The sequence below is a fragment of the Bos grunniens genome, chromosome 10 (genome assembly GCF_055505025.1).
Source record: "Bos grunniens cultivar Pamir isolate PY7600 chromosome 10, Bosgru_T2T1.0, whole genome shotgun sequence".
In the NCBI taxonomy this organism is placed as follows: Eukaryota; Metazoa; Chordata; class Mammalia; order Artiodactyla; family Bovidae; genus Bos; species Bos grunniens.
Window position 1 is genome coordinate 88,233,611 of NC_141174.1, and position 12,157 is coordinate 88,245,767.

A 12,157-nucleotide genomic window follows, 5' to 3' on the forward strand; every position below is an offset into this window, starting at 1 on the left:
TATGATTGCAAAGTTTTAAGGTCCATGAGTGTTGGGAGAGACAAAAATAAACTTTTTTTTTCCTGAGAAAATCGTATATTATGTAATAATTTTAGAGTGATGAAGACATAGATATTTTTATAATTTTAAAATATGTTATCCTGCCAGAATTTGAGAAGATTGACAGAACCACGTCTGCTTGCTGTCTTTTTATAGAACTTGGCCACATCTAGTTCAGAGAAGCAAGAGATTCAGGGAAGCTAGACTTAGATGGCTGAGTAATACGGGATGTGGTTCAAGGACCATAGAGCATGTCAGGCCATTGCTGCAAACTGCTTGTGACACAGGAAATGTGATCTACAACTAACTTCGTGTTCCCGCCATGGAGAGCTGGGGATAAATGGTTTTGCTGTGGCCCATCAGATTCTCTCAACCTTGGGCCAGTCTCTTAACAATGGACATTAAGAGAGCACGTGGAGTGCCCCTTGCCCTGCCTTGGCCTGCCATGGAAAAACAGTCTTAGAAGAATCACTGTCTAAGGGTAAGATGAGAGCTCCCTGAGCTATTCTGAGCTGGAGTGTTTGCTGATGCAAAGCTAAATTTAGCCAACATCTGTCCAGTGTGGTCAGAAGTTTGATTCATTGAACGTTCTGATTGATGGAGACAGTGCCAGGGAATGCTGGATGAGTTAAGAGTCGCCCTTCACCACCCTCCCCGCCCCGCCACCAAAAAAAAAAAAAACCTTTTAAAACAGACGAGACAATTTAGCTACAGCCTTCTATCATCAAATACCCATCTTATAGAGGACTGTAGGCAGAGAAAGTGTGAAAAATCAGGTCAGGTGTAATCCTGCATCCCTTAGTGCAGGATTGGTTTAAAAACAACACCCTAACAATTAACTTGCCCATAATTTGTGTTCCTGAAAGCATCATGCTGACCGTGCAGGACAAAGTTCTAGTTTTGATTTAGATTCCACTTGGGGTTTAGATTAGTGATTTATCCTTGCACCTTTAGAATGTGAGCTCTTGCAGAAGGGGTCTTAGAAATATTCTACGTTATATTTTATGCCTGTGATTAACATCACCAGTCTTGCTCTTAATCTGGGTGTCTTTGTTCAGGGTTAAGTGTGTGTTACAGTTCTTCTAGTGTAGGAAGTGTCTTTCTTGATTCTGAGGTGTCTCTGATTTGCAGAATGAAGAATTGAAGAGGTAACAGCAACAGTGTGATCTTTTTGTTGGAACACTGATGAGCCCTGGTCCAGTTCTTAAATACGTGCTGTTCTACTGTGTTTCCTGTTGGAAAAGTATTGATTCAAAAACAGGACTTAATGGTTATAACTAACTGCATCTTTGGAAAACAGGTTTGGGAAGAAAAAAATTTCTTTTTCCTCTAAGCTCCTTTTTCATATGTGTGTGTGTTCATAGGCTTAAATAGTTGAGCCTCACAGCTGCAAATCTGGGAAGAATACCCGGGCCACAGAAAGCCTCCCGGGTTCTCTCCTGTGAAGCATGTGGCCTCCCCTTGCCTCTCCCTTTTCTGTCATTGACCAGGTGGCTTTGATGGTACAAAGTATGGGCTGAGTGAGGCCTGAGGTAGGAGCTTTGTGGAAAGAGCAGCATAATTTAGGAGAGATGAGTCTCTTCTTCTAAAGCCCAAAGATATGGTCTGCATCAATCCTGTTGCTCCAGGAAAGTCTCAAGAAGTCATTAATGGCTTTAAAAGGCCTCAGACCTGATGTTAAGGACGAGCAACTGCAACCTGTTCCTTTATCCTGGTGAGAGCTGAAAGGAGGCCTCAGTGCAGCCAGCCCTGCCTGGGACCCTTCTCGGTGCCAAGACTGCTCTGGCCGGGCTGTCCTCTCTAACAGCTCATCGTCTGACTCAGGAGAGAGACAGGGGCGAGCAAATTGAGGCCACAGAAGGCCGAACGCTGGGCAGGACGTGAAGTGCGCTGTACCCAGCCTTGACTGCTGTGGGAAGGAGTGCACCCAGTTGGAGTGGGAAGGGCATAATGTACACCTTGGAGCAGCGGGTCTATCTTGAGCCCACGTCAGAATCACCTAGAGGGCCCCACTCCAGGATTTCTGATTCAGTAGGTCTGGGGTGGGACCTGGGAATGGGGATTTCTAACATCCCAGATGATACTGATGCTGCTGGCCAGGGGCTGCACTTTGAGACCCGTTGACTCTGAGGAGGCTTGAATTGAGCTATTGGGCTAAGAATCGGGGTAGATATATGGGTGAGGTTGCAGAATTCTCAGTGGAGCTACAGCATGAATAAAGGTATAGAGATGAGCAAGGGGTGATGTTGGGGAAACCCCTGTCGTACAGCTAGAGAAGTCATGGTAGATGAGGATGAAGTGATGTTGAGAACCTCGGAGTACCACTCTGTGCCTGCTTGGGAGATCATCAGGGAGCCGACGGGCTTAGGGCAGAAAAGACAGGTAACTGTGATTCCAGGAACATCTGGCAGCGGTACTAGCCAACACCAGTTGCTTACCAGTCTTCCTAGAGAGCTGTGTTGAAGATTCTGAAACTGAGAATGGACTCCACACTGTGATGAGTGCTCTGCATGGATGGAAAAATAGCAAGTGGTGGTGATTTTGCCCTGTATTTGCCATTCCTGGACTAAAGGGTGGCAGATTAGAGTACTGGAATAACTGATGAAAGGTAATCAGAACTTTGGGTGGCATTCCTTCAGCCATATATAAGGACTTGTATGGGACAGTAGGACTTCCCAGCTGGGGCTAGTGGTAAAGAACCCACCTGCCAGTTTAGGAGATATAAGAGTCAAGGCTTTGATCCCTGGGTCAGGAAGATGCCCTGCAGAAGAGAATGGCAACTCACTCCAGTATTCTTGCCTGGAGACCCATGGACAGAGGAGCCCGGCTGGTTACAGTCTGCATGGGGTACAGCTGAAACGACTTAGCACACACGCACATATGGGATAATGTGAAAATGGATGGAAAAGGTACTGCTAAGGTAGAGTCTACTATAATATGGGCACCAGTTCATAGTTCAGCAAAAATATGTGATTGCCAAAAGAACCTGAGGATACGAGAATAAGATGTAGACCCTACTTTGAAGGAACTCAGCTTAGATGGGTAGACAGTTAATGCAAGTTGACTCCACGGTGATAGGCAGATTCACAAAAGGCTTCCTTTCTGAAGTGAGTCTCGGAGCATTAGGGGAGGTTAGCCAGGTGAACTGCTGCTGTGTCAGGTGGGGTGGGGAGCAGGGTGTAGACTGGGGAGGAGGTGTTGCCATTGCGAGTGGTCACGGATCCTGGTGTGATAAGTGAGGAACGGTGTCACCAGGGTGCTGGGTTGCAGGGGCGAGGTGGCAAGCTGGATGGGGCCCAGCTGCCAAGGGTCATGAGGTTCATGTCGAAGGCCTTAGAATTTTGTGCTGTGGACTGTGGGGCCGTCTGAGGTCAGGGAGGTGCCTGGGTCACTGTGGATGATGCAGTTACAGGAACGCAGGCTGGAGGCTGGGGGAGTGGTTAGGAAGCCAGGCAGTTGTCCAGGTGCTGGAGAGCCTGGGGCTAGGACTGTGAGTGGAGGGCCAGGACTGGTCAGACATGGGGCACAAGGGAGTGGTGGGCGACTGTGACTTCATGGCCGTGGGCTGGGTAGAGGGCTGTGACGAAAGAGGGTTGAAGGCAGGAGAGGGTGATGGTTCAGTGAGGGCAAGGATAAATTCTGTTCTTTTAAACTGAGTTCGGAGGTATTGAATTTTAGGAAAAGGAGTCCGTCAAGGCTGTATATTGTCACCCTGTTTATTTAACTTATATGCAGAGTACATCATGAGAAACGCTGGACTGGAAGAAACACAAACTGGAATCAAGATTGCTGGGAGAAATATCAATAACCTCAGATATGCAGATGACACCACCCTTATGGCAGAAAGTGAAGAGGAACTCAAAAGCCTCTTGATGAAAGTGAAAGAGGAGAGTGAAAAAGTTGGCTTAAAGCTCAACATTAAGAAAACAAAGATCATGGCATCCGGTCCCACCACTTCATGGGAAATAGATGGGGAAACAGTGGAAACAGTGTCAGACTTTATTTTTCTGGGCTCCAAAATCACTACAGATGGTGACTGCAGCCATGAAATTAAAAGACGCTTACTCCTTGGAAGAAAAGTTATGACCAACCTAGATAGCATATTCAAAAGCAGAGACATTACTTTGCCAACAAAGATTCATCTAGTCAAGGCTATGGTTTTTCCTGTGGTCATGTATGGATGTGAGAGTTGGACTGTGAAGAAGGCTGAGTGCTGAAGAATTGATGCTTTTGAACTGTGGTGTTGGAGAAGACTCTTGAGAGTCCCTTGGACTGCAAGGAGATCCAACCAGTCCATTCTGAAGGAGATCAGCCCTGGGATTTCTTTGGAAGGAATGATGCTAAAGCTGAAACTCCAGTACTTTGGCCACCTCATGCGAAGAGTTGACTCATTGGAAAAGACTCTGATGCTGGGAGGGATTGGGGGCAGGAGGAGAAGGGGACAACAGAGGATGAGATGGCTGGATGGCATCACTGATTCGATGGATGTGAGTGTGAGTGAACTCCGGGAGTTGGTGATAGACAGGGAGGCCTGGCGTGCTGGGATTCATGGGGTCGCAAAGAGTCGGACACGACTGAGCGACTGATCTGATCTGATCTGGTGGCTCAGACAGTAAAGAATCTGCCTGCAATGCACAAGTCATGAGTTCAATCCCTGGGTCAGAAAGATCCCATGGAGAAAGAATGGCAACTCACTGCAGTAGTCTTGCCTTGAGAATTCCATGGACAGAGGAGCCTGGCAGGCTACAGTCCATGGGGCCTCAAAGAGTCGGATATGACTGAGCAACTAACACCCTGAGGTACCAGTGGCACCTCCGTGTACCAGGCTGTTGGATGTGTCTGAAGCTTGGGTTTGATGTCTGGGCTAGAAGTACTGATCTGGGAGTCTTGAATGTATATGTGGCTTGCAGTCACATGGGTAGGCAAGCTCTGTGAGGGAGTATCCAGGGTACCTACCGTGGTCTGGGTGCACCGCCATGGAGCGGGGAGGTGCAGGCCTGAGAAGAGCTTGTGCAAGAGGGTTCAGGAGAACCCGAACACTCAGGGCCTTTCCAAAAGGGAGGTTTGGTCCACAGGGGCGGCTGCAGAGGTACGTGGGGAGCAAGGAAAAGAAACGCTCGGGACTTGGGTCTGGGGAGGAGGCCTGGAGGTGAGGCTCCAATAAACACTGGGAGTCAGGAAAGGGAGTTTGCTTGGGCAAGGTGGAAGATGATTCAGTTAGGGTGTTGTCTGGCTCATGTTTAACAGACGGCTGGAGTTAAAGTTGTGGAGCTCAGGGACAGGCTGGTTAGAGGAATGGATCCAAGAGTCATTTGCTGAGAAATCGACTAGATAAAACCTTGAGGAAAGTTGTTTACGGGCAGGAGGCTGGAACTGGCCAGATAACGATGAAGGTAGGAATGTGATGTCATTCATGGAGGGCAAACCTACAGGCTCACAGGTGCGGTTCCTGTGAAGCCCGAGCCCGCCTCCCTCCTGGGACAGCAAGTACTTGGACTCTGGTGATGTCCTTAGAAGGAAGTGACCCAGCTGGAGAATGATTCCAGCTCCCTTCTGCCTTCCCCAAATGGTTTACTCATTCTAATCATCCTTTTTCTTAATCCACATCATTTCAGGTCAATGTACGACTCAGCCAGAGGGGAGATTTTGACGTCTCTTTCTCCTTGGGGGTTTGAAATTTAAAATGAATTTCCACAGGAGCTAAGTCCATCAGAGCTGGAAAGATGCAGAAACCAACTTCTTTAGGAGTCTGAAACTTACCTCTACGCCTGTGGGGAGACTAATCTGGTGACCTGCAGTCACTGGCCGGAGGCTTTCCGATACAGTGGACATGAGCACAGACTGACAGCCTGGAGGCAGCACCTCTGGGAGGTGTGCCGGAGCTGGAAGCCCCCGCTCTCCCTGCACGTTGTGCTCAGTGAGTGAATGCGGGCAGTGGCAGAATGGGACCTGGCACACCTGGGCTCAGCGACTCTCTTCTCTGAAGGCCCCAGGCCCTTTAAACTCTGCAGCCAGACACGGCAGCAAGAATGAATGTGCACTTCCAGCCCAGCTGCTTTTCAATGAAGTTTTATTAGAAGGGCACTTACAGGAGGAAGAGAGGAGAGAGGACACATTTAACAATAGGGGTACAATGCTTAAACAGGTGCTCAGCTCTTAAGATACAAAAGTTAGAAAAATCTAAAACACTATAAATACATACATGCTTTTTACAAAGGGTATTAAAAGGTCAGGCTGGCTGAGAAGGGAAGGTAATCAGCATCCTCCGTTCTCTTCCCCACCCAAGCAGGAGTCCCGCCCAGGACAGCCTAGTTGCAACAGCAGCACTGAAGGTGAATGAAGGCTTCTTGGGGGCAGGTGGCTCCAGCCCTCTGTACAGTTCTCGCCCCTGGGAAGGGAGAGGGGCTGGGTTCAGAGGCCCCTGTGGACGGGCCTGCGTTGGCCTGAGCTAGCTGCCTGTGTTCACATGCTGCCACACAGGGAGCCAGCCTGGGTTGGTGGCTCTGGGGGCCAAGCCACTGTCCTCGGGAGGAGAGCCGTTTCCAACTTTCTTCCAAAATTAAATAGTTATCTGTCTTGGTTTTAAGAAATTATTACATAAATATAAAAACACCAGAATGCTCGAGTGTACATTACTTCAGCATAAAAAAAAATTACAGGATCACTTGAGAGAATTTCTCAATCCAGTTTACACAATACATGAGTTTTTCTTTGTGATAGCCGTGTTTCTGAAAGGTTGCTTGTATAGCAAGTCATCTCCCCACTCTCCCATCAGAGAGGCCTCTTCAGTTTTGATCCATACATTTTTCTGCTTTCCTACCCACTTGAGAAGTGGCTGATACTCCTGAAAGACTGTTACTTGAAGGAAGGTTCTAGAAGGGAACATCTATACCACACCAGAGTGACACAACTTGACTATGTTGAGGTTTTCTTCTAGCAAAGATGTAGATTAGGGAGAAAACTCCCAACTCTGCCACTTGAAGTCACAGTGAGATACAGGGTTCAGAACCAAACATGCGCCCTCTCGCTACTGGTAACCCCCTTGATAAACAGTCCTAGGAGCACATGCCAATTCCTGTCCCTCCCTTCTCTTACAGACTACAGAGAGTGGCCTAATGGGAGCTCTGGCCCTGCAGAGGTCCTCAGAGCCTCAGAAATGGCAGCTTGGGGCTGCAAATGAAATCAGATCTCTGCCTTCTCCCCAAATGACTCGCATGCATGCATGACATGCACACATTACTTCAAGAAAACTTTTTTCTGCGGTTTGAGTAAAAGCATTTAGCCCTGGAATATGTCCAAACTCCAGGAAGCCAGAGGGAGATGGAGAAAAACAAACTGAAGCACAAGATATGTGCTACAGCTCATTCCAATACGTTAACAATGATTTAAAAAAATAATCACCACGGACGATGAAAAAAAAACCTCACAGACAACATAAGGACAAGGGAAGAGTCTGCCAGCAGCCTTGCCCTGCTGTCTGTTCCTCCTAAGAGTCAGAGTCCCCGCTCCTGACTCTGGGTTTGTCTCAAAATGTCAGGTCTGCAGCCTGCCAGGAAGGTGGCCAGTGGAGATGACGTGCCAGCACAGGCCTGTAACCCGAACTGCCAGGGCGGCTACCTACTTGCGCTGGAAGGCTCCCAGTACTAAATAAAGTTAGGAGTGGGGAGGGTGTGGGAGGAGAGGAAAGGGAACAGAAGCTGGCTCCCAGGGGAGGTGCCAAGGCCAGGACCTAGGGCCCCTGCGCTGTAGCCACACCCGGGTCAGCATCGCCGCAAGCCGCAAGGTGAGGGCGGCCTGGCGGGGAGCCCGGGGCCGGGGAGCAGGCATGTCCTGCAGCCTGGGCAGTGACACCAAAAGCACCCTCCAGCAGCTGCCATCACCCCGAGAACCGCCCTCCTCCTGCCCCTTCACCTGTCCTGTCTTTCAATGTATAAATGCCTTTATGCAATAGGGTTTTAAAACTACTTTTTTTATGACTTGTAGGACACTAATATCACACATGCCTCAAAGCCACTTACGCAGCCTCTCTGATGGGAATGAAACCAGATCCTAACCTCTAGGTACAACCAAATTTTCTTTTGAAGGGTGCTGAACGTGGTCTTACCCACTTTTTCCTCACCCATCTTCCTTCAGCAGTCTAGTTATAAAGAAAAAAGGCCAAGTAAGTAGCTTTAGGGAAAAAACACAACAAATCCATGCCTCCTACAAAGATTCTTTAGCTTTCAGCATTGTGGGTTGTAAGACGCCATCTAGATGCAACCAGACATGACCAACCAGATCACCCAAATTGGGCTGTACCTGAAGCCAGCTCCCAAGTACCTGGAGGACAGCTGTGTGCCGTAGGGAGTGCTCTCAGGAGATGACGGGCCCCTGGAGACTGCTCCCCGTGGCTTTTAGTAGGGGCACCACGACGGCTCCAGCCTAGGCCAAACTGAAGTTAGAAGCCATACCACCAGTCTCAGGCCTGACGGGGGGCAGAAACACACATCCAGGAGGTTCACATGATTTCTTGTATCTGTAAAAAGCAGTCCACGATCATTTCACACCAGGCAGAAACTTCAGAGCCACAGCATCTGGCCTCAGGTGGAGTGAGGGGCTGTGTGGTGTCTCTGGACTCTGACAACAGCCCTGTGTGAAGACTAGTCCACGTCTGGCAAGGCACTCCTGCCTGCTGCTGTGTCCTCTGGAGGCATGGTGAGCAGCCCTCCTACCTGGACTTCGGGGCTGGAGCTTCTGAGGCCTAGGGTCCTGCGAGCAAGGCACCAGGAAGCACCCAGTGTCTCCACACAGCATCACAAATGTCATCACATTTGAGGTTTATACCTGCCAAAAGTACACAACTTTCTTCCCTTTACCTGGAATAATACAGGACTTCCATAGGAAATCCCTTTATTTTTCCTGGTAGAAAACCATGCAAAAAATATGGGATAACTCATTTCATACAAAAAACAGCAGCAAAGAATAAAGTACCAATTGCAAGTGACAATTCCATCTGCTGCATTCTGCAAAAGGTCAGTATAAGGGGGCTCTTTTTTTTCCAGTTGAAATAATCTATAGTAGTTTCCTCACTAATTGCCACCGGGAGCGATACTTAACTACACATTCTAACTGCTAGAGTTGTCACTGCCGGTCCTCTGCCGTGAGCTAGATAATCTCATCCCTCAGGGGAAAGATGACAGACCTCTTGGCACCAATTCTGCAGTTTTCAAAGGTGTAAAAATAATTTTTTTTAATAGCCCTTTTATTTCTTTGTCGGCCTGAGATCTTTCCCTCTTGGTGAATTTGCTTTTGTCAGTTTCAGCTTCCAAAAGTACTGGCAGGTGTCTTCTTAACAAAACCTGATAAAAGCTTCACTTTGGGAGAGAAGTTGCTGGGTCCCACTCTGGTTTCCCAGTCAGTGTGTCACCCGGGGTGTTTGTTTTTTTAAAAAATCAAATGTTTAAAAGACCATATGATACAGTTCATTTAATTAACGCAACTGACTATACCAACCAATACAGCCAAATGCATGAGAAAGCGGAGCGAGCTCTTACAGGTGACCGGACACCCTTGCACACCTCATGGACAGCTACCTCCTGGGAACACTTCCCGTGATTCGGATCTCTCTTGAGATTAACATGATGATACAAACTGTATGTTGGGTATGTGCTGAGCCTCAACAGATCCTGCCAACTGCTGAAAATGAGGGCAAATTTAAGATCATTTTTAAAGAAGAGGTGTCTTTCCACCCCTTGCCACCGGTCCCTATGTGCTCGATTCTAGACACAATCAGTAGGCTCAGAGAGGTGGAGACAGACGAGCCCCTTCCCCGCCGCAAGTCAATCCAGCGCCCAGGTACATGGTCTGCTCCTGCTGGGGTTTGGGAATATTCAGTGGAAGGGGAGGGCTGGGCCCATGGTGTGCTCAGACCCCTGCAAGCTTCTCCCTGCCCAGAGCACCCAAGGCAAAGTCCACACTCCAGTCCTAACCAGGGGGCCAGTTCCTGTTGGGCACTGACATCTCAGTTTGCTGTCTTTAAGAAAGAAGGGGACCAGGGGAGGGGCAGGCAGTGAAACACTACCTGTTTGCTCACGCCACCAGAGCAGAAGCCATTTCTTACCCTTCATACTGGGGCCGAAGGGCCACCGTGTTCAGCAGACAGCTGTTCACAGAAATTCACCTCTGGGTTTGCTTTCGTGTTTTGGAAAACATGCTGATGCCACTTTAGTTGAGGGAGAAAAATTTCTTCTTTTGACACCAGTGAGTTGAGTTCTGATTTCTCCACCTCCTACATGGCCCTCTTCCCCAAATCCACCCTCCCCACCCTCCCCCTTCACTCGCAGTGTCCCTAAGACACGCTGGAGCAGCGGATGCTAGGGGAGCCCATCTGGGTGAGGACCTTGTCAAGCCACTGCAAAGGTCCATTCAGGTGCAGCTCAATCCAGCAGGGGGTGCTGGTCACAGTTTGTCTCCTGCAAGACATTTGAGAAAAGGGTGGGTGGGGGCCATTTAGAAGATCCAGTAGCACACAGATGCATCAGAGTGGCTTCTCCTGATCTGGTGTCAGTCTTCTTCCCAGAGCCAGAGCTACAGCCTGCCCTGCCAGACCCAGTCCTGGAGAAGGTGCCACCAACTTGCTGAAACTGCCTGCCAAACTCCTCCAAGCAGGAAGGGAAAGGAGGTGGCCCCCTTAGAGAGAAACATGTAAGGCAAATTCCAGGGTGCCCCAGAGGCCCACCGGTTGCCGTGACGGGCGCCTGATGGAGAACCTCCAGCCAGAGCAAAGGTCTTCCCAGCCCCCCGTCCTAATGGGCACCCACAGTCCCCCCGCCTCCAGTCCTGGCAGGCCACGGTGACGGGCGTCTGTCTGGTTGAGGGGTGTTTTTTTACAAAGCGCCGACAGAGTCCGCATGCCGTTGGTCCCCAATGTGCTGATATAATTCCCATCTATGGCCTTATTTTGGAAAATCTTACGAGCAGAGCGAGCCATGGAACAATTACTGGAAAAAAACTAAGGCACACCACACGTTTCTTTTCCCCAAAGCCCTCTGTCTAAATTCGGGCTGGTTGATGACGCAGCTCGCAGGCGAGCTCCCAAAGGCCTCCGCTGAGCAAAAGGCTATCTGCTGAGGCCGGAGGTGCGGGTGCCAGCTGGAGGTGAGAGGCCCGGGCCCCAGGCCCGGCTCTGGGCCACCTCACAGGAAGGGATGAAACCTTCCTCTCCTTGGCCCAGGAGGCAGAGGAGGGCGAGACTGTTCTGGGAAGGGGCCGCGCCGCCGGTCAGGCTGCTCCACAGTGCTGCCAGGCAGCAGTGACGTGGTGGGCTGCACAGGCCGGGGTGTGCTGGCAGCGTGTCCTGTGCGGTGACACAGTGGCCCCAGGGAAAGGCTCCGGCCAACAAAGGGCCTCTTCCCCCAGCACTTGAAGCTGGGCAGCTGCGTGCCGCGCCAGGTTGAGAGCCGCCAACCCCAGGGCACCACCCTCCTCGCCTGGCCCGCACATCGTCTGAGCGGAAGGTTAGAAACGGGCTCGCAGACTCGGCCCCGGGGTGCCTGCCTGACCTGGGTGCCTGCGTGTGACCCTCAAAACGCCAGTCTGAGTGTTAGGAGGGACAGACCTCCCTCTGGCTCCTTCCCACTGGGTCCATCTTTAAATATTTCCCTTCCCCAACAAAAAACAAGACTAGTTTTCTAACCTTTCTTGTTGCCTAAATGATTCCAGCCAAGGCTAAGAGGTGAGCTACAATGTCCCTCGGGCTGGGCCCGTGGGCCTGGGCTGATCTCAGGCTGTTATCAGCCTGAAGGCTGACCACTCGGACTGCCCAATTGGTCACACCTCCCAGATTTGAGAGAGACCCCACAGACCAACGGCTGTGTTCCCCAGCACTGTGGGGCAGACACGGGGAACAGCAGCTAAAATACGGTAAATGACAGACGAGGATTTTACGGACCGAAATCCTCTAATGAGAATCTGACTTTCCATAAGTCACGCTCATCTGGATTTCATTATAAATGGTGGCCCAGAGCCAATACTGAAATGGGTTTGGCCCGGGTGCAGAATGACTGCAAAACAAAATGGATTCCAAACATCTGGGAAAATGAAGAGAAGGGGGGAGTAACTTGCGAGGTACTGGCTCGGG

General features: G+C 49.9%; 1 protein-coding gene across 6 annotated transcripts in view; it reads right to left on the minus strand.

The window, feature by feature from the left end:
- Positions 1-6,092: 6,092 nt before the first annotated feature.
- Positions 6,093-12,157, minus strand: part of SMAD3 (SMAD family member 3) — a 126,885-nt gene continuing 120,820 nt past the window's right edge. For all 6 annotated transcript variants that reach the window (XM_086322842.1, XM_086322847.1, XM_086322844.1 and 3 more), the window contains one exon: positions 6,093-10,490. In XM_086322842.1, coding sequence (XP_086178968.1) covers positions 10,367-10,490 — 124 coding nt within the window. In that variant the 3' untranslated portion in view covers positions 6,093-10,366. The remainder of the gene's footprint in view (positions 10,491-12,157) is intronic.